The sequence below is a fragment of the Callorhinus ursinus genome, unplaced genomic scaffold (genome assembly GCF_003265705.2).
Source record: "Callorhinus ursinus isolate GAN/ISIS: 27379988/994484 unplaced genomic scaffold, GSC_fseal_2.0 scaffold4, whole genome shotgun sequence".
NCBI lineage: Eukaryota > Metazoa > Chordata > Mammalia > Carnivora > Otariidae > Callorhinus > Callorhinus ursinus.
In genome coordinates this window covers 300,883-320,932 of record NW_027397066.1, presented here as the reverse complement: position 1 = coordinate 320,932, position 20,050 = coordinate 300,883, and the positions used below count along the sequence as shown (strand labels likewise).

The 20,050-nt window shown below is 54.8% G+C and overlaps 2 protein-coding genes across 8 annotated transcripts in view; one reads left to right on the top strand and one right to left on the bottom strand.

Moving 5' to 3' along the window:
* The window catches only part of TMEM175 (transmembrane protein 175), a 26,631-nt gene extending 25,377 nt beyond the window's left edge, over positions 1-1,254 (bottom strand). For all 3 annotated transcript variants that reach the window (XM_025887060.2, XM_073891290.1, XM_073891291.1), the window contains exon 1: positions 1,235-1,254. The gene's annotated coding sequence lies outside the window, so the exon portion shown is untranslated. The remainder of the gene's footprint in view (positions 1-1,234) is intronic.
* A 142-nt stretch (positions 1,255-1,396) lies between these two features.
* The window catches only part of GAK (cyclin G associated kinase), a 54,883-nt gene continuing 36,229 nt past the window's right edge, over positions 1,397-20,050 (top strand). For all 5 annotated transcript variants that reach the window (XM_073891288.1, XM_025886913.2, XM_025886912.2 and 2 more), the window contains exons 1-5: positions 1,397-1,662; positions 12,498-12,559; positions 13,238-13,297; positions 14,211-14,325; positions 17,552-17,694. In XM_073891288.1, the coding sequence (XP_073747389.1) occupies positions 1,518-1,662; positions 12,498-12,559; positions 13,238-13,297; positions 14,211-14,325; positions 17,552-17,694 (525 nt within the window). In that variant the 5' untranslated portion in view covers positions 1,397-1,517. The remainder of the gene's footprint in view (positions 1,663-12,497; positions 12,560-13,237; positions 13,298-14,210; positions 14,326-17,551; positions 17,695-20,050) is intronic.

Below are 20,050 nucleotides of genomic sequence, written 5' to 3'. Positions count from 1 at the left end.
CTCCGGGACGACAGCTTCTTACCCCGGGAACGTCTGCCTCGGCTCCGCCGGGAACGTCTGCCCCGGCTCCGGGACGACAGCTTCTTGCCCCGGGAACATCTGCCTCGGCTCCGCCGGGAACGTCTGCCCCGGCTCCGGGACGACAGCTTCTTGCCCCGGGAACGTCTGCCCCGGCTCCGGGACGACAGCTTCTTGCCCCGGGAACGTCTGCCTCGGCTCCGGGAAGACAGCTTCTTGCCCCGGGAACGTCTGCCCCGGCTCCGGGACGACAGCTTCTGGCCCCGGGAACGTCTGCCTCGGCTCCGGGACACACCGCCCCCCCGGCCCCCCCCCCCCCCCGCGAGCCTGGCCGCGGCTGCTCCCGTCGCTGGCCTGCTCCCCGAACGTCCTGGCGCCCTCCTGCCCGACGCCGCTTTCCGCCCTCTCCAGCTCCCGAGACGGCCGGCGGCCGCCGACCTCTGAGCACATCCAAGCCCGCCCTGCGGCTTGCGCTCTGTCCCGGGCGCCTACCCGGAGGGCTCCCGACGTGGGGGGCCCCAGCGGCATCGCTTGCCGACGACGGCCAAGGCCCGAGACTGTGCGGCGCGCTCCCTCGTCCCCGGAAGAGGCGGCGGGCCGGGGCCGGGGCCGTGCCCCCCTCGCCGAGGCAGCCCCGAGGCCCGTCAAGGGGGACGCCGCGCGTTCGTCTACAGGGAGTCTGCGACGACCCGACATCCCGGCAGAGGCCTGCGACGCCGCTCGGAACCCCCAGGTCCGGGCCCCGGTCTGACAGGAGCACCGCGGGGGCCGCCCGCCCGAAGCCGGCGCGCCGGGCGGGCGGGCGAACGGCCTGGCCTCGAGGGGCGGCCGCAGGAGACCGGCGACACGCGCGATCCTGGCTCCGGGGCTGCCAGACCTGACTTCTCTACCGAAGCCGCAGACGGGGTTTTTTAAAGCTTTCCAGGCTTTTGGGAGCAACCGACTCGTGTTTTTCGAAAAGGCCCTTCACGTGGGCGCCCACCCAACCGAACCGGCGAGGAGCGTGCCCGCTGCTACCGGCCTGACTCACCAAGCCGCGGGGGACGCCGCCGGCTGGGCGGCCCAACGGCGCGTTTCTCGAGAGCTGCGGTCCAGCGAGCCGCTCCCGGCCGGGGGCCGGCGCCACCGGAAGCCCGAGCACGCTGCAAAGGAGCCTCCGCAGACACGGCCGCCCGGGGAACGGTCAGGCGCTAGGCCCGCGGCCACCCCACTCAGCCGCGCGTCCGCGTTCGGGTCCGCCCGGCGCCCGAAGCGCGGCGGCCGGAAGCTCGTCACGAGATGGGCGGTGCCGCGCAGGCGCGATCCGCGACCAGGCATCTACGCACGCGCACGCGCAGCGGCCCGGCGCGGCGTTTTCCGGGTTGCGACGCGCCCCCGCGAGCCTACGTCACGGCGTCGGGGCGGAAGATGGTGCGGCTCGGGGCCGGCGGTTGCTGAGCGGACCCGGACGCAGCTGGACCCGAGCTCCCCGTTCCGGCGCCCGCTGCGGGGTCGCAGCCATGTCGCTGCTGCAGTCTGCGCTGGACTTCCTGGCAGGCCCGGGCTCTTTGGGCGGCGCTGCCGGCCGCGACCAGACTGACTTCGTGGGGCAGACGGTGGAGCTGGGCGAGCTGCGGCTGCGGGTGCGGCGAGTCCTGGCCGAGGGTGAGGCCCGGGCCGGGGGCGCGGGGCCGGCCGCCGGAGGCCATCGCGGGGCGGCCGGGCGCGGGGCTGGCCGGGAGGGGGCGGGGTCGGACCGGGCCAGGCGCGGAGCGGCCCCGCGGGGGGGGGGGGGGGGGGGGGAGGCCGACCCGGCGAGACTGCAGAGGGTGAGTGAGGCGGGGTCCGGGGCTGGGCGCTTCCTTGCCGGAGGCGCGGCAGATGAGGCAGGTGTGGGGCCGGCCTGCGGCCGGCGGAGAGGCCGTGGCAGTGGGGGAGGAGGTGGTGCGCAGGTGAGGGGCCGCGGTGGGGCGGGAAGGAAGGGGACCCGTGAGGCTGGGCAGTGCGCTGCGTGTGGGTGTGAGTCAGGGCCCTGGCCTCGCATCTGGGGCCGTTGTGGGGGGGATGGGACAGGCTGGATCTCCGGACACCGGGCTGACTTTTCTCAGGTCTCAGGATCGGGAGCGAGGGTGCTTGTGCCCCTTGGTGAAGGTGGTTGCCCTCCCTGGACGTTGGGAGAGACGGTGCTCCTCTCGCCACCTGTTTGCCTTGCCCTGATCTCTGTTTGTGAGCCCGCCGACGTCAGGGCCTGCCCACAGTCGTGACCTGTCCGGAGCCTTGCAGGTTGGACTCGTCAGTCACGGAGGGATTTCCGGGTCGTTCCTTAGTCACCTCTGTTTCTGCGCGCGCTCTCCAGCTTCCTGATGCCCTTTCTCTTCCTCACACGGAGCCTAGTGCCAACGTCGGTGTGGACCCATTCTGTCCTCCGGATTTTCCTTAGGTTTTGTCGGTGGCGCCCGCAGGGGTATGTCACATTTTGCTAGCTGGGATGCTTACTAACTGAGCGTAGCTGGCTCTGGGGCTGGTGCTGGAGCCCGATGGCATTCCCCTGAGTTAGCGTATGGGGCGAGGGAGTGGTGCAAGGGGGGACCGCAGACCTGTCGGGGGTGGCCCTCAGGACTGCAGGCCCAGCCTGTCACGCAGCCCGACCCACTGCCACGTGTGCTCAGTCTGAGTCGGGAGGCTAGCGGACCCTTCTGAAGTCCTTGTTCCTAGAGGCCTGAGGGGATGTTCTGGCTGTAGCATTATCACACACTTTTTCTCCACTTGGGTAAAAAACAGATTTTGGGTGTGACTTTCTCACAGAGGTGGGGGCCAGAACCTCTGTTAACATTAACAAGTGTGGTATCTGTTAGAACGAGAGTTCCCTCAGATCAGTTCCTTTATCCCGAAAATACCAGGCAATTATCTTGGTGTTTTAAGAGATTCGTAGTGGACAGTAGGTGGTTTTTGTCTTCTGGGGTTTAAACTTAGACACACACTCCGATGAGGGAAAGACAGCACAGTCTTGGGGGAGCCTGGGGCAGGACAGGCAGTGGGGAGGGTTCCGGCAGGCCAAACCGAGAGGAGATGCGCCCCTACCGGGGCAGGGGCGGGACCAGGCAGGAGGAGGGGTAATCAGAGATGGGAGGTGGGTTCTCTGGAGCAGGAAGCTTACTGGTCACAACACACAGGATGAAGAACAAGGAAATGGGAAGGAGCCAATATGGTTGTGCAGAAGAACCCACTCCTTTTGCTATCTAGACAAGTCAGGATATAAAAATACCCCGCACAGTCTTGGTCTTTAGAAAAGTAACAGAGTCTCGTAGCCTTTAAAGCTTGTAAAGCCTCTTCCTGAACTTAAATGGTAAGAAAGCCATATGAAGTCTTTCAGGAAAAACAGCAACCCTGGAACCTAGGCTGTGGGAGTTCATGCTGTCTTGTTATAAACCTGGGCAAGGTTCCAGACCCTAAACCGTTGGGTAGAGATGATGACAGCTTCACAATTCTTCAGGCTTTGGAAAGATGGCAGACATCCTGTATATTCCTACAAGAGTGGGGAAAGTCTTCAATAACCAAATAAATCATATATCCATAATTAGAGGAGTGAGTATCCTCACTGTGGGGTAATGAAGTCTTTAAGTAGCCCCACCTCAGTTCGTGTCAGGTGTTGCCCCCGGTGAATTTAGGATAGATCAGATTTTGCTGTCAGATGGTTTGGGGAAAAAAACATTATTTTCATAGCTTTTTGGAATTTGCATCTGGAGCATGAAGTGCGTTGTGGGGCAGAACTGTGGAGCCAGATGGCTTCCTAATCTTTTGAAAATTGGTTTTAAGTTTTCATTAAAAAAAAAAAAATCAGTTTACTGGATGTAACCCCAGTGTCAAGAGATGCTGGACCCAAGCAGATTCTAGAATACATTCTTTATGATCTCTTGTTTTGGATTTTGCACATTCTTGCTTGCTTCCTACTGTCCAGAGAGGTAACAGAGGTGATTGCTCTGCCAAGACAGGTTTTGCCCCGAAGGTGAGGCCACCTCTCCAGTGACTGTTTGACTTTGGCTGCACTGCCAGTGATGCGGACGGGGTGGTGTGTGGGCAGCTCTTGAGAAAAAGAAACAAGTCCGCAGGACTGTCCCGTAACGTGTGTGTAACTAGTCCTGTGTGTTTGCTGGAACACCGTGTGCCATGCGTGGTATCAGTGGCCTTTGAGGAACGTGGGTCCCTTGTGTTCTGTTTGGGGTCAGTGCTGGCCCGAGAAGCTGTGAGGGCACATGCCACACTCCGGCTGTTGTCCTAGCGCTCCACCCCTCTGCCTCCTGGTCCCTGCTTTTAGAGGGCTTCTCCCCTGTCTGTGTCCAGTGTGGGGATTGGTGAGGGCACAGGGGCCGTTTGGTATCGGCTGGCAGTCGCAGGGTTGTGCGATAGGACTCTTGGCTGGAGGGTTCAGAAACCACTGGGGTTGGTGTGACGGAAGGAGAGGATCGTAGCTTGAATCAGGACGTCCTCTACAGGGATACAGAGCATAGCACATTTTAAGTTGATTTGAAAAGATGATTGGGCGGTCGTTGCTCACTGACATTCTAGCCTATGGCTCTTTCACACAGGAAGTGTGCCTGAGCCCTGTGGCTTGGTGGTCTTGCTCCGAGTATCTTTACTTTCGCCTTCCGTGGCTGCTCTCACCCAGGGAGGGGTGCTGAGTGGATCTTTTCTCCAGCACGGACAACTGAGGTCTTTGCAGGAAGGGCTTGTGCCTTGGGCAGCTGGTTCTGGTATTCAGAATGGTGTGGTTCAGTCTTGTTCTGAATTGCCCTCTCTTAGTTCTCCTCACCCCATCCTGTAAACTTGCACTTTGGCGACTTTAACATCAGCCCCTTTCCCGTCGTGACTGACACCTAGTATGAGGTAGTAATGATATAACCAGCGCAGCAGCATTTGTGGACTTTTGACTGTTCGGCGGGCACAGTCCCTGGTGTTTCCTGTGGTCTGTCCTCCTGACGGTGGCTGACAGCACGGGCCGTCAGTAGCTTGCCAGCGCTGCCAGCCAGTGACTGGTGGAGTTGGGACTGGTAGGGCGTATCTTCGGTCGCCCACATGGTGGCGCAGGTCCCCCTGTAGCGTGTGTCCTGCAGGGAGAAATGTCCAGAGGATGTCACGGTGAGAGCAGCAAGCAGCAGTGGACCTGCTTGTGGAGCCGCTGGACGTGGGCGCGGCTGGGGGGCCAGGGTGGGAGCTGTGCGCAGGCTCCTGCTCCTTCTTGGTCTGTGCCTCAGTTGACTGCAGGTGCAGGTGGTATGCAGGTGCCTGGAGTGGGACATCATGGGGAGGTCACCGTGGAGGGGACATTATTGTGGGAGGAAGTCACCCTGCGGGGAGGTCCTGGGGGGGTGGTGTTGGCGCAGGTCACTGTTACGGGGCGTGGGAAAGGCTGCCCTCTCTCTTTCCATTGGCCTGTTCTTCTCTGTGGACTACTGCCGCCCTCATGGGCACGTATCCCTGAAAGATCTGTGGTGATCATGTGAGGCTGGCAGATGGAGGTGATGGGGTGTCTGTTCCGTAGAAACAGTGTTGGTTGATAACACATCGTACGATCTCCCCGATTGCTCCTTGTGCTGGTGTACCACGTTTCCTGGTGCTCACTGTCCCCCCCCACCCCCCCACCCCACCCCTGAGCCCGTGACCCTACATAGAGGCCTGCCAGACCCCACTGTCCCCACACCATCCTCATTGCAATGGGCAAAAACTGTGTGGGCTTGTGTTGATTTGCGTTTCTCTGACTCATGAGTTTGAGCATTTTTCAGTGCTTATTCAGACTCCTGTTCTAGAATCGTGCATGGACGTTCTATGCCCATTTTTCTTTTTAATTAAAAACAATTTATTTTTATTTGTTTATTTATTTTTAGAGATTTTATTTATTTTTTGACAGAAAGGGAGAGACAGCGAGAGAGGGAACACAAGCAGGGGGAGCGGGAGAGGGAGAAGTAGGGAGAAGCAGGCTTCCCGCCGAGCAGGGAGCCGGATGCGGGGCTCGATCCCGGGACCCTGGGATCATGACCTGAGCCGAAGGCAGACGCTTAACGACTGAGCCACCCAGGCGCCCCTAATTGAAAACAATGTAAATTGAGTTATTGACATACAGTAAAATGTACAGAATTTAGATGCTCTGATAAGGGATAAGGGCTTATGCCCATGTAGCCAACCAGCTGTTGAGATAGAGAACAGTTGAGTGACCCCACACAGCCTCTTGTGGCCCCCAACAGCCTTCCCCGCCACCAGCCCGCCCCGGCTCTGAGTCTCCCTCCCCCAGAGCATCGTGCACGCGGCAACCCACCCCAAGTGCTCTCTCCGGTTCCGAAGTGTGTTCCCTCCATTGTAGTGGCTTGTTCATCCACTCGCCTGCTGGTGGACACTTGGGTGTTTCCACTTTGGGCTATGATGCATAAAGTTGCCAAGAACATTCTTTCACAAGACTTTTTGTGGCCGTGTGTCTTCTCTCAGGTAAAATACCCAAGAGTGGTATTTTTGGGTCTAGGTTGAATGTAGGTCTCTGCATGGAGCAGGCTGCACTGGTGTGCATTCCCAGCGGCCCCACGAGGGCTCCTGTCCTCAGGCGGCACCTGTGTTAGTATGGTCTGTCATTTTGATTCTGTCTGCTCTTGTGTGTGTGCGGGGGTCTCTCTCTGGCTTGGGATTTCCACATGCCTGATGATACTACATGGGACACTTTTTCTCCTGCTTATTAGCCAGTTATAGGTCTTGTTTTGTGTGTGAAATGCCCATTCGAGTCTTTTCCATTTTGAATTGGGCAGGAGTTTTGGGAGTTTTTTATTGCAGATATAAGTCGTGTATTTTTATATAATACAGAGGCAGGTGTGTGAGGAGGAGGAGGAGGAAATAAGCCATAGATGAGGTCACTGCTGTCCCTGGCCAGGCTGCCTTGGGGAGCAGGGGGCCGGCCTGGGCAGTGGAGGTATCTGTGCCTGTCTCCAAATCCCAGAATGTGTACAGTAAAATGTCTTAGTGCCTTCCCTGTCCTTTCTTTATGTTCCATACAGCAGTATTACTATTTTTGTTGAAGATTTATTTATTCGGCAGCGAGAGTGAGCAGGGGGAGCTCCAGAGGGAGAAGCAGGCTCCCTGCTGAGCAGGGAGCCAGGCGTGGACCTCGATCCCAGGAACCTGGGACTCAGTCCCAGGACCCAGAGATCATGACCTGAGCCGAAGGCAGATGCTTCACCAGCTGAGCCAGCCAGGTGCCCCAGCAGTATTACTGTTTTTATTTAAAAACTTTCAGTTTTGGGCGCCTGGGTGGCTCAGTCGTTAAGCGTCCGCCTTCGGCTCAGGTCATGATCTCAGGGTCCTGGGATCGAGTCCCACATCGGGCTCCTTGCTCCGCAGGAAGCCTGCTTCTCCCTCTCCCACTCCCCCTGCTTGTGTTCCTGCTCTCGCTGTCTCTCTCTCTCTGTCAAATAAATAAATAAAATCTTTAAAAAAAAAAAAACTTTCAGTTTTGAGAGAACTGTAGGTACTTACTTGTAGTTTTAAGAAATGACACCGGCACACTTTGCGCATTCCCTTCAGCGGTAACATCTTGAGAAACTAGAGTCGGTGTCTTGACAGTTACGTCGTCGAGACTCAGAAGTGTGATCCCCACAGGGACCCCCCCCGTCCCTTCACAGCCATGCCTACGTTCTTAACCCTGGAAACCACTGATTTGGTCTCTCTCTCTCCAGTCTTGACATTTGGGTATCCTTTTGGAGTTGGCTTTTTTCCCTCTGGAGATCTAGCCAGGTGGTTGTGTCCATAATGTATTCATGTGTATTGGTGACGAGTATTCCATGGTGGGGATGGACCCCAGTTTATGTAATCATTCCCCAAGTGATGGACATGTGGGTTGTTTCCAGATGTTTTTGGCTCTTAGAAATAAAGTTGCTGTAAACGCTTGCAGGTTTTTGTGTGAATGTCATTTCTTATTTTTCTGGGAGAAGTGCCTGGGAATGCAGGTGCTGAGTTGTGTGTTTTGTTTTAGGAAACTGCCAACCTCACGTTTCTCACCAGCAGTGGATGAGTGTCTTAGTCCGCTCAGGCTACTGTAACAAAATGCCACAGACTGGGCCATAAACAACAGGAGTTTATTTTCTCAGCTCTGGAGGCTCCTAGTCCCAGACCCAGGTGCCGGCAGTGCTGGTTGCTGGTGCGGCCTCTGCCCTTGGCCGGCAGATGGCGCCTTCTCTGTTAACGCGTGGAGTCTGCGGCCACACAGCTGAGTTCTTAACCGAGTGACCCAGTGTCTCTGGTCCTTGGCAGCGTTTCGTGCAGCGTTTTTATTTGATCGTTCTAGCAGATGTGTAGTGATTCCTTATTGTGGCTTCAGTCTTCACTTCTCTAGAGACTGACCATGCACCTTCATGGGCAGAATGTCTCTGTGTGTCGTGTTGTTTGCCTATTTTAGAATTGTGTTTTCTTGCCCCTGAGTTTTGAGAGTCCTTTATGTATTCTGGAGAGAAGTTCTCCATCAGACGTGTGGTTTGCAGGAATTTTCTCTGTCAGCAGCTTGTGTTTTTATCTTAAACAGGGTCTTCTGCAGACCCACCGTTTTAACTTGATGAGGTCACCTTATCAGCTTTTCCTCGTGTGACGTCTGCTTTTACTGTCACATCTGGGAGCCCTTATGCCCAGCTCGAGATCATGGGGGTTTCTCTCCTGCGTTTTGTCTAGGAGTTTCCTACTTTTACATTCATACTCTTTGAGTTGTCATATAAAGCGTAAAGTTTAGATCAAAGTTGGATTTTGTTTTGTTTCTTTTGCACTGGTCATTGCACATGTCTCCATTGAGTTGATTTTGCACCATTGCTAAACATCACTTGGCACATTTGTGTGACTGTTTTTGGGCCTTTCCTATTTTGTTGCATTGGGTTCTTTGAATCTTTTCCTCTGCCAGCACCACACAGTCTTGGTTAATGTAGCTACAGAACAAGTCCTTGAATTTGGGAATTCTCTTTTAGGAAAAATTTCAAAAACAAAAGTAGAAGGAGTAACAGAACAAATATCTATGTTCCTACGATCCAGAATTAATAAACGTTAGCTTTTAAAAAAGGCTCAGTCGGTTAAGCATCTGCCTTCAGCTCAGGTCGTGGTCCCAGGGTCCTGGGTTCAAGTCCCGCGTCAGGCTCCCTGCTCGGTGGGGAGCCTGCTTCTCCCTCTGCCACTCCCCCTGCTCGTGCTTCTCTCACTCTCTTTCTCTCTCCCAAATAGATAAATAAAATCTTAAAAAAAAAAAGTCATGAGTGGTTTTGCATGTTGACACATGCTTTCTGTGTGTCTGTCGAGGCGGTCTGCTCCCCCTCTCCTGTTTGTGTCCTTCGCCACAGGGATTGTTTTTTGGTGTCGAACCAGCCTTGCATTCCTGGAGTGGATCCCACTTGGTCATAGTGTGTCATCCTTGTTAGGTGTCGCCAGCCTCGCTCTGCTGGTATCTTCCTGATGGTTTTTATATCTGTGTTAATGAGTGCTTTCGATCTGTGATTGTGTCTTTGGCCTCACACAGTGGGTTGGTAACTATTTTCTCCTGTCACTTAGGAAGGACTTTGTGCAAGATTGCTGTGCTCATTCTTTCTTAAATGTTTCATAGAATTCACCAGTGAAGCCATCTGTTTTCTATTTTTGTTACATGGATTTTCACTTAACTTCTTTTCATCTGTTTTCTTATATGGACTTAATTTTTTTAGCAGATCTGTTGAGATAAAAATGAGACACAAAGCGCACATGTGGATGTCAGGCACATTCAGTATGTCCAGTACATACACACTGTGTAGCTGTCACCGTAGCAAGGCAGTGAACACATCCCTCCCGCCTCCCCCCGTTCACCCTTCCCCATTACAACGCTTTCCTTCTCGTGGCCTCCACCCCCAGCAGTCACCGATGTGCTTTCTGTTACTGTAGATGAGTTAGTGTTGTTTAGACTTCTCTGTAGGGGAAATCATATGTCTCCTCGGCTTCCATGTTGCTGCTGGTAACAGTAGTCCATCCTGGTTATTGCCGAGTCATGTTCCACGTAGGGATGATTGGTTTGTCCATTCACTGCTGATGGACGTGGGGGCTATTTCCAGTTTGGGCAATTACGTATGAATCCACTGGGATCATGGGTCTACAAGTCTTTGTATGGATGTGGCCTCCATTTTTCCTAGGTAAATGCCCAGCAGTGTGATGACAGACAGGGCCATTGAGCCAGTTTACCTTGACCCTTTTTTTTTTTTAAGATTTCATTTATTTATTTGAGAGAGAATGAGAGATAGCACGAGAGGGAAGAGGGTCAGAGGGAGAAGCAGACTCCCCCCTGAGCAGGGAGCCCGATATGGGACTCGATCCCGGGACTCCAGGATTATGACCCGAGTCGAAGGCAGTCGCCTAACCAACTGAGCCACCCAGACGCCCCTTACCTTTACCCTTTGCGGAAACTGCCAGACTTTTCCCACAAGCAGTGTGTAAGCACTCAGTGGACCCACATCCTAATCAACACTTGGTATGGTCTGTTCAAAAAACTGAGGCCTTCTAATTAGATGGACAGCTGGATTCTTGAGTTGAAGTGTGTGTTTCCCTAATGTATGATGATGTTGAATATCTTTTCATGTGTAATTCACCACTCACGTATCTTTGGTGAAGTGTCTTTTTGGGTATTTCACCCATTAAAAATTTTGTTACTAAGTTTTGGATTTTCTTTATATTTTCTGGATAGAGTCCTTTATTGGGCAAGTGATTGAAAGTCCAGCTAGTGCCCTGTGTTCTCACCCTCTCGGTGGTGTGTCTGAAAAACCAGAAGTTCTTTGATGAAGTTCACCTGTCGTTGTTTTCATTTGTGGATCATACTTTTGTTCTTATGTCTAAGAAATCTCTAGGGTGTGTAGAAATATAGTTGATTTTTTTTTTTTTTTGAGAGCGAGAGCATGATCCTGGGTGGGGGCATGGGGGGGAGGGTGGTGCAGGGGGAGATGGGGAGAGAGAGTTCTAAGCAGGCTCCATGCCCAGTGCAGAGCCCAACACGAGGCTCGATCTCACGACCCTCGGATCATGACCTGAGCTAAAATCCAGAGTCAGACACTGAACTGATAGAGCCACCCAGGCGCCCCTGAAATACGGTTGATTTTTGAATGTTGTGTATATAACCCATGATGGCCCTAAACTTTATTAGTTATAGTAGCTTTTGGGGGTAGATTTCACAATATTATATGCACAGTCACATTGTGTGCAAAGAAAAACATTTTTACTTCTTCCTTTTCAATCTGGATGCCTTTTATTTCTTTTTCTCGTCTGATTGCACTGGCCGGGCTTCCAGTGCAATACCGAACGGTGGTGGTGCCAACGGCTGTCCTCACCCTGTTCCTGGTGCTGGGGGGAAGCACTGGGTCCTCTACCCCCAGCACAAGGCTGATGGTTAGTCTCTTGCGGACACCTGTTACTGGGCTAGTGAGCGACCTCGTGTTCTGAGTCTGCTGAGAGTTCTTTTCATGATGTAATTTTCCACCATGGGAAACTAGAAAAAGCTAAGTGAGTTAATCCTGAAAACAAGAGAATTAAATTATTTTCAAATGTTTAACCAGCTCTACTCAGTCATGATGTATTATGTTTTTGTATATATTGTTGGGTTTGTTATGCTGACATCTTATTTTACTCAGAATTAAGAATTTTTGTTTTTATTTTTAAGATTTTATTTATTTATTTGACAGAGAGAGAAAGCACGAGCAGGGGGAGTGGGAGAGGGAGAAGCAGGCTTCCCGCTGAGCAGGGAGCCGGATGTGGGGCTCCATCCCAGGACCCTGGGACCATGACCTGAGCCGAAGGCAGATGCTTAATGACTGAGCCCCCCAGGTGCCCCAGAATTAAGAATTTTTGAAGAGGGGTGCCTGGGGGCTCAGTCATTAGGCAGCTGCCTTTGGCTCCTGGGATCGAGCCCCGCATTGGGCTCCCTGCTCAGCAAGGAGCCTGCTTCTCCCTCGGCCTCTGCCCCTTCCCCCCGCTTATGTGCGCTCTCTTTCTCTCTCTGACAAATAAATCTTTAAAAAAAAGAATTTGTGAAGAATTCTTTGTGTGTATGTAGGATACTGGATGTACTTCAAAGTCTTTTTTGGGCATTGGGTGCTGCTGGCCTCTTTTATTCTAGATGCTGGTAATTTGTCCTCTCTTAATTTCTCTTTCTTGCTCTTACTTTCTCTCTGATCAGTCTATCTAGAATTTATGTTTCATTTTCTTGTTTTCAGAGAATTGAGAATTTTGGCTTTCAGAGGCTTTGGTGTTACTGATTTTCTCCATTCTTTTCCTCATTGATCTCTGTGCCTGTGTTGATTTCCTTCCTGTCTCCGAAACAGGATATTTAAAAGGATCATATCAATTAGGGCCATTATGTTTGTGGAAAACAAATTGCTAGCCACAAGTCCAGTTTGTGTTTCACCTAGTGAAGGTATTTTTAAAGCTTACTGTCAAAGTCATAGCACTAAACTGATTATGTCTATTTTTCTAATTTTCAGGAGGGTTTGCATTTGTATATGAAGCTCAAGATCTGGGAAGTGGCAGAGAGTATGCCTTAAAGGTAATAAAGGATGATATTTATGTGGGTTTTTGGATCATTTTAAGGAAATCTCTAAATGACACTTTCCAGAGATTTATTCCTATTATGAGGAATATGTTTCTTTTTTATAGTCTGTCCCGTTTGTTCCTTCAGAGGGGAGCCATCAGCCATTTTAGGGGACTTTAAAGTTGTGGCTTCCAAGTTGGGGGCACAGGGTGACCTTAGTGCCAGAATAATGAGGGATCTGCAGATGGCGGGGTGTTGAAAGCCACCGGTGTGAAATGTGCCTGCATAGCTTGTCTTAGATAGGGGTCACGGGGGGGCACCTGGGGAGCGCAGCAGGCCTTGTGGGGGCCAGGCGGGTTTTGTTGGCTGCTGCTGAGGCGCTGACTGACCTTGGAGATCAGGAACATAGGCCCACATCTCTGCCGGTGTCTTCTCCCATTTTCCTTGATTGTCTAACTTTCCTGTAGCCTGTTTGGAGAAAAGCCTCCTATTTTTAGTTTTTCTTGTGCCCTTGGATCATAAAGGACCACGTTCAAGGGTCTTTAACCTTCTGTCAAGTTTTTACACAGGCCAGGTGTTAAAGTACAGGTAAGCAGGTTATGCTTTTCGGTGGCATTGCATTTATTCTCTGGGGTGTACAGTAGACAGATGAACACTCCTTAATCTTTCTTTGTCTGTTATTTCCTGATACAGAGATTATTGTCTAACGAAGAGGAAAAGAACAGAGCCATCATTCAGGAAGTTTGTTTCATGGTATCCTTTTCCCAGGCCTGCGAGCACGTGCGGTCACGTAGGGAGGCCTGCCTCACGCTATGGCTGCTTGCTGCCGTGAGCTACTCTGCAGCTCTTTTGGATGTGCTAAAATGGGCCTTCTGCTTTTACTGGACCTATCTGTGGAATATTTTTAGTAGAAAGGAGTTTTCTTCCTTGCTCTTCGCTCCCAGGGTAATCGCAAGAGGTTCGGTAGCTTTGGGAATAGAGGTGTTCTGACCCAAGAGGTCTCTGTGCCCACAGGGTGGGCCGATTCCCCGCCCTCTGCCCCTTAATGAACCTGACGTGGCCCACGGCGCCCTGCCACGAGCTGTGCTCCAGCGATCACCAGGGCCCCTTGCTGGGCCTGGTTCCCGTGGGCCTCAGTGTCCCTTCTGGTCAGCTGCCCTGCCCCGAGCACCCGGGAGGTTGGGTTTCTGTTGCACAGATGGTGGACGTGTGGGGCTTTTCTTGCTGGCTCTCCACTCTGGCCCATGTTCTCCCTGCGCCGGGGTCCTGCCCTCTGCTGTCAGAATGTGTTTTTTCTCTCTCGAAGCTCTGTCTACTTGAGCTTGCCGGCTGCCTGAGCCTGCGGGTGCCCGCCTTGCAGAGGTTCGCTGGATTCGTTCCCTCCTCGGGGTTCCCACACGCTGCATGTGCCCTCTGCCTGCTGTCCTGCCTGGCCTGTGGTCAGGTGTGTGTGGCCAGCACGGTGGTGGTCTTCACCCCACCTTCCCTCTTCTACCTGCAGCCTGCCTTTCTAGTCGCCCCCCCCCGCTCTCCGTTTTTCTGCTCCGGTGTGCTGGGATTGTAAGGTAATTTCATTCAACATTTTGACTGTAGTGTCTTAATATCATATATATTTGTTTTTTAAATGTGCAGACTTACGCATTCTCCTTTAACAAGACACCTGCAGAAAAAACTTTCTGGCCACCCCAATATTGTCCAGTTTTGTTCTGCAGCGTCCATAGGGAAAGAGGAGTCAGACACTGGGCAGGCTGAGTTCCTGCTGCTCACCGAGCTCTGCAAAGGTAACATTTCGTTAGGGTCTGAACTGCAGCAGTGTCACGGGTTCGAGTGCTCAGCTGTAATATCAAGGGTGGGGTTGCTGCCGTGGCCCTTGAGGGCACACGACCAAATGGCGTCAGGCACTCCCTGTGTTCTTAGGGAGGAAGACTCCCTAGTTTGTTTGCGGGAGTGGGAGGGACCCAGGGGCACAGTGGTCATGTGGAATATCTGTGGGTGGTGCCAAGGGACCAGAGGCATGGGGCGTGCCTGGTTCCCGCTGTAGGGGCTCAGTCCGTCATCTGCTCCACGGACAGTTGGGGCCCACCCACACGTGGAGCGTCTGCCCTGTGGGAGCTCACCATCTCAGTGGGGGACTACAGAGTGCAGGTTCTCAGAGGAAGAGTTGGGGCAGGTGCAGAGGCTTAGCCAGGAGTACCTGGAACCTGATGTAGGAGCCGCTGGGCCCTCGGGCACCGGGAGTGTGTGCTGGGAGAGAGGAAGCCTGTGCACCAAGACCGCAGGGTCACGTGCCTTACCGGCAACAGGCGCACTCACGGGGAGGGAAGGGTGGGGCCGTGGGCGTGGGCACCGGGAGGAGCCGTGTGGGCGCAGCCCGGGGGCAGGGGCACAGAGCATGATGCGGACAACAGGCAGTGCCAGGGGCCAGGGCGAGGGAACCACCCAGGGGAGTGAGATGCTCCTCAAAATAGCATTTTGCTAAATGCACTTTCCTTTCTGAGAAAAGCCTGCCACATCAGGCATTTTTTCGTGCCCAAATGCTCACTTGTTCTCTTTTCAAGGCTCTGCAGGGTCCCTTAGGTCCATACCACGAGATCCTCAACCAGCACCCCTTGTGACGCATACTTATCCTTGACCACAAATGTTGGTGCAGGGAACTGCTGTGTGTCTGGCATGTAAGCCCAGCGATCCTGTGGACGGGGTTGCTGGGCGCCTTTTGGGGTGGGGTGCCACATGGGGGCCTGGAGCGGCATGCATTGGGCAGCATGTGTGAGGCTGCAAGCGCCTTCCTGTTTGCCCTGTGGGCTCTGCTGCTGGTGCTGTGTGTGCCTTGTCCAGCTTCCCACAGCTCACGCTCATGCCTCTGTTCCTCTTCAGGGCACTCGTCGTGCTTCTGGGTCACTTTCATCCTGGGTTTTAGAAGGCTTTAGGTCCACTAGGACCAATGTGATCCATCTCACGAGGGGCCCCAGGGATGGGGCCTGGCAGCAGCAGCTCCCAGCACTTCCACCCCATGAGGCGGCGTGGTGCTCCGCGGTGGAGCAGACCAGCAGAGCACACCCCGTGGTGTGGCACTGGCCTGGGACCGCCAGTCCGAGAGCAGCATGAGAAGCTCGGGGTGCTTGCAGGGCGGATGCTGAGGGCTGCGGGGCGGGGGGGTGGAGGGTGGAGGGGATCTTAGGGTTGTGGGTGCCGGTCCCACTGAGGGAGGGCCTGGATGTGTGCCCGCAGCCCCCCAGTCTTGTCTCTCTCCAGGAGCACTGTCACCGTTGGGATTGTTAATTTTAAAAAAGAGTTCCCTTAATTCTCAGGGGACACCAGAGGCCACTGAAGCACTGGCATTGTGATGCCCCTGCCACGGCCTGGCTCATTCCTGTTTCCCCAGGCAGCACGGCAGTCCGTGTGTCACCCCTGCTCTGGACCCCTCTGGGGCCTTGCTTTGCCTGCATCACAGGGAGGGCACCCTGTCCCTCCTGAGCGTGGGGTGCAAGGCTGGGAGAGGGCAGCAGTGGGTGGGTCCAGTGCAGTGAGGGCCAGGCGGGCTGGTGTGCAGGCCTGCAGAGTTGGGCGGAGCACCAGCGTGGAGACTCCGTTGCAGATGGGTCAGTGGACAGTGTGCAGGTTGTGAGCCGTAATCCCCCGTTTTGCAAACTTCAAAGGTGATGCTGTTTTCGGAGAAATCCAGCGCCCTCTGGAGTGCAGGAAGTCCATGCTGTCTGCCCAGGCACTGTGCCTTCTGCAGAGTTGTTAGAATCCACTTCACGTTTAGAAGCCGTGTCTGTTGGCACTGCTGCGTGCAGGCACAGGGGTTCAGTGCCTCACCCAGACAAAGCAGATAGACCCTAAGCAAAGTCCACAGTGAGGGTTGGGTGGTCCCATGTGTCACAGAGGAGAGTCTGGGAAAGAGTGTGCACATTTATAGGCTGAGCAGCGATGGCTCCCTTGAAGGTGATGTGTGAGCCAGGAGCTGAAGGAGGCGGGAGGAAAACCATCCCAGCTGAGAATGGGGCATGTGCAAAGGTCCTGGGGCCTATGACTGGAGGGGCGTCTTTGGGGGTGTGTGTGGCAGGAGATGAGGCCTATAGGGGTGGTAAACTGTGGTTCTGCACTGAGGGGATGGGTCCCCATGGCGCATTGTGCCCAGAAGACAGAAGGAGCTGGAGGGCTGAGGCAGCCTGGGGTCTGGGGCCTAAGGCCAGGCGGGAGTGGTGCAGAACCTAGGAGAGGGTGGGCTGTGGGAAGAGGCTGTGGGCAGGGGACTAGAGGTAGGAGCAGGGCTATAGGGTTAGGGTGCTGAGGCATGTCGTGTAGGCAGTCTGTAGAGGCAGGTGCTGGGGGCATGAACGTGGCGTTCCCAGTGGGGAGGTGGCGTGTGGTCACGGAGGAAGCCCTCAGCCCTGCCTGCGTTGGAGGTAGCGGGCCCCACACCGGAGTCTCCTGGCGTCCCAACTCGGGGTCCAAGGACGGCAGGTCCCTGGGCTACAGAGACCGGGAAGAACAGCTGCGAGGGGGCAGGCCTCAGGTGACAGCCCCGAGGGAGGGTGGGCTCCGCGCCCCCAGCGCCTTGGACAGGTTCTCAGACAGGTGTGTGCCCTCGCTACACGCTGCGCCGCGCTCCTTCCGTGGACAGCGTGCGCCTTCAGTGAGGAATGTGTGTTGACTGAGGTTTAAGGCTCGCAGGCACGACTGTTGCCTGAGGAAACGGGGTGGTTTGAGAGGGTGTGTGTTTGGGGTCGACGCGCCTGTCCGTGTGAGGTATGAGGAGGTCTGTGGTGGATACCGTGCATGCTGCCAGCCGTCGTTCACCTGGCTGTGCTGTAGGCTCTGTAACTTCGTTGTGTCCTGGTGGTGGTTCCTCCGCGGGGTTTCCTGATCGCGCAGTGTCTGCCTTGGCCCCAGGAGGGGTGCCGGCCCGTGAGCGAGTGCACACGGCTGCGGTGGACGCCGCGGTGGGTTTGGGGGGCAGCATTTATAGCTCCACGGTGATGTGAATCTAATGGTCTCTTTTAGGGCAGCTGGTGGAATTTTTAAAGAAAATGGAACCTAGAGGCCCGCTCTCGTGCGATACTGTCCTGAAGATATTCTATCAGACGTGCAGGGCGGTGCAGCACATGCACAGACAGAAACCGCCCATCATCCATAGAGACCTCAAGGTACCGCCTCCTGCCCGTCCTGCGGGCTGCACCCCTGCCCCCAGCCAGGGTGTCCAGCCTGCCGGCACTGAGGTCTGCGATGGCTTTTCCAAAAGAGGGATGCAGTTGCTTCTTAACGGCAAAGCAGTTTTCTGGAAGCTTCTCCATCGAAGCAGTGCTGAGCACTCTTCCGTATCATTCAGCTTTGGGGTCTCCTGGGCCTGGGGCTTCATGCTGCCTGTGTGCCCGTCACCCCACCCCCCTGCCCTTCTGCCGGCTCTGGGATGCTCTCGGCTCCCTTCCTTGCACCCTCTGGCCCAGGAGGGGGACTGCTTCTCCTCTGGGTGGTCTGTGCCCTTGCCCCTCGACGATCCGTCTGTGGGCAGAGGCTCTGCAGGGCGCCTGCGCTGGCCTCAGGCGGCTTTCCCTCAGTGCCACAGCAAGGTGCCCACAGGCCGCCGTACTTGGAACTGCCCGCTGGGGAAGTGGCAGCCTGGTCTTGATTTTTCCCTTTTCCGGACCCTTAATGAAATGGAACGGTTTTTGCTGTGTTCGTAGTCAGTATCTTCTTCTTCAACATGCATGTTTTTTGCCCTTTTTTTCCTGTTTTCCGTCCAACAGGTTGTTTTTGATCAGCAGGAACTGCTCGGTTCTTCCAGTGGCCTTTCCACGTTGTATGTGCTGCAGGTGCCTTCTCCTGGTTTATGGTCTCCTTTTTATTTCCCGTTGTGTCTTTGGAAAAGTCAAGACTTGGGGAAACTTGCCGGGTATCCACGAAGCTCACACCCTGCTTCTGACCATGTCTTGAGGGAGCAGGTTGTGTTTGCTGAAGAACCTTCTGATCCCTTAATATCGTTTCTGGTCCAGTCTGTGGCCAGCTTTCCCAGATTTTCCCTCAAGTGTGATGTGCCTCTGACCTGGTGGGCCTGGAACAGCGCCCTCCCCTCCTTGGAGCCGGCGGGGGGGTGGTTCTCCCGTGTGCCTGGGGAGACACTGGCGCCCTGTTGTTTAGACCTGAACTTTGGACAAGCCTCATCTTTTCCTTTTGTCCCTCGAACCCGAGAGGTTGGCAGGTCTGTCCGTCCCCCCCCCCCACACTGTTGCAGAAGTCTGGGGATCAGGAACCACTGTCCTGAGGGCACCTGGGCAGTGGCAGCCCTGCACGCCAGCCATCCCTTCCCTGCTGTCTGGACGGGCCCTCCTTAGTCGACCAGGTGGCTGGTGGGTTTTCCTGTGGCATCAAGACTCCTGGTTTGCATGTTAACACTTGTGCTGGTGTGTCCGTGGTTGTTTTAAGGGGCGGGAGCTCTGCGAGGGTGAAATTAGTAAAGAATCAGTATTGGTGAAGTTTGCCTGGTTTGGACATCCCTTGTCTTCTCAGTGCCCCGTGTTCGCCAGGGGGCCAGTCTCCAGGGCTTGTCTGAGGAAGTTGTCGATGGCGCTCTGTGGAGGGGCAGGTACGACACGGGGGATGACAGAGGCCGTGGAGACACGTCTCCTCCTCCTTGTTTTGCTCCTGTGCATGGCTCTGTCCAACAGTGCAGGCCATGGAGCGTCGTGCTCCTGTCCGGCTGTTTGCTCAGCCTTACGGCTCTAAGGTCTGGCCATGTTGTGTGGCCCACACTCGGTAGAGTGTGTGTTGTGAGAGCTTGTGCACTTGGTTGACACCTGCTTCCTGAGTTACTCTTGTCCATGCTTTGGCCGGTGGAAGGGTGCTTGCACCCTCCGTGGGACGTTCCCACTGGCAGTGTGTGGAGGCCCCTGTGCCTGCACTTTGCCAACGACCCTGGGTGTTGGCAGATGGTGTGGATGTGGCTCACGGATTTTAGCTGGATTTTCTTTCCATTAACGAGCTTCTTTTCAAGTGTGTCGGAGTTTGGATTTTCTCTTTGGGGAGGTACCTGTGGAAGAGTTTGCCTAATTTTTCTCTGAGGTGTCGCTTCCTTTTGGGTTTCTTGGAGCCCCGTGCTGGTCACGCTGTGGCTGGTGTCATCACTCTGGGTAGCAAGGATCTTTGATTGGGTGCTCCTCGTTTTATGTGGAGCTTCTGTGTCTTGCTGAGTTGTCATCCTCCAGGCATGTTGTCCTGGAGAGACCTGGAGTCCGCCTTTGCATGCAGGGGCAGGTTGTGGGCAGCCGTCCGGCTCTCCCAGCACCTTGCGTGGATGGCTGTCCCGTGCCTGGGTCCCTCGGCGCCGCCTCGCATGGGCATGGCACTCAGCGGGTGTCCTGTGGGGCTGTGGGTCCTGGTCCCTCTGGCCCTCTGCCTTCTTTAATGGGGCTTCTCAGGGATCACGTGGCTCTTTGGGGCTTTTTGTTTCTCCACATGAATCTTTGAATTGGTTTGTCAGGTTCCACCCAAAACTTTTCCGGAATC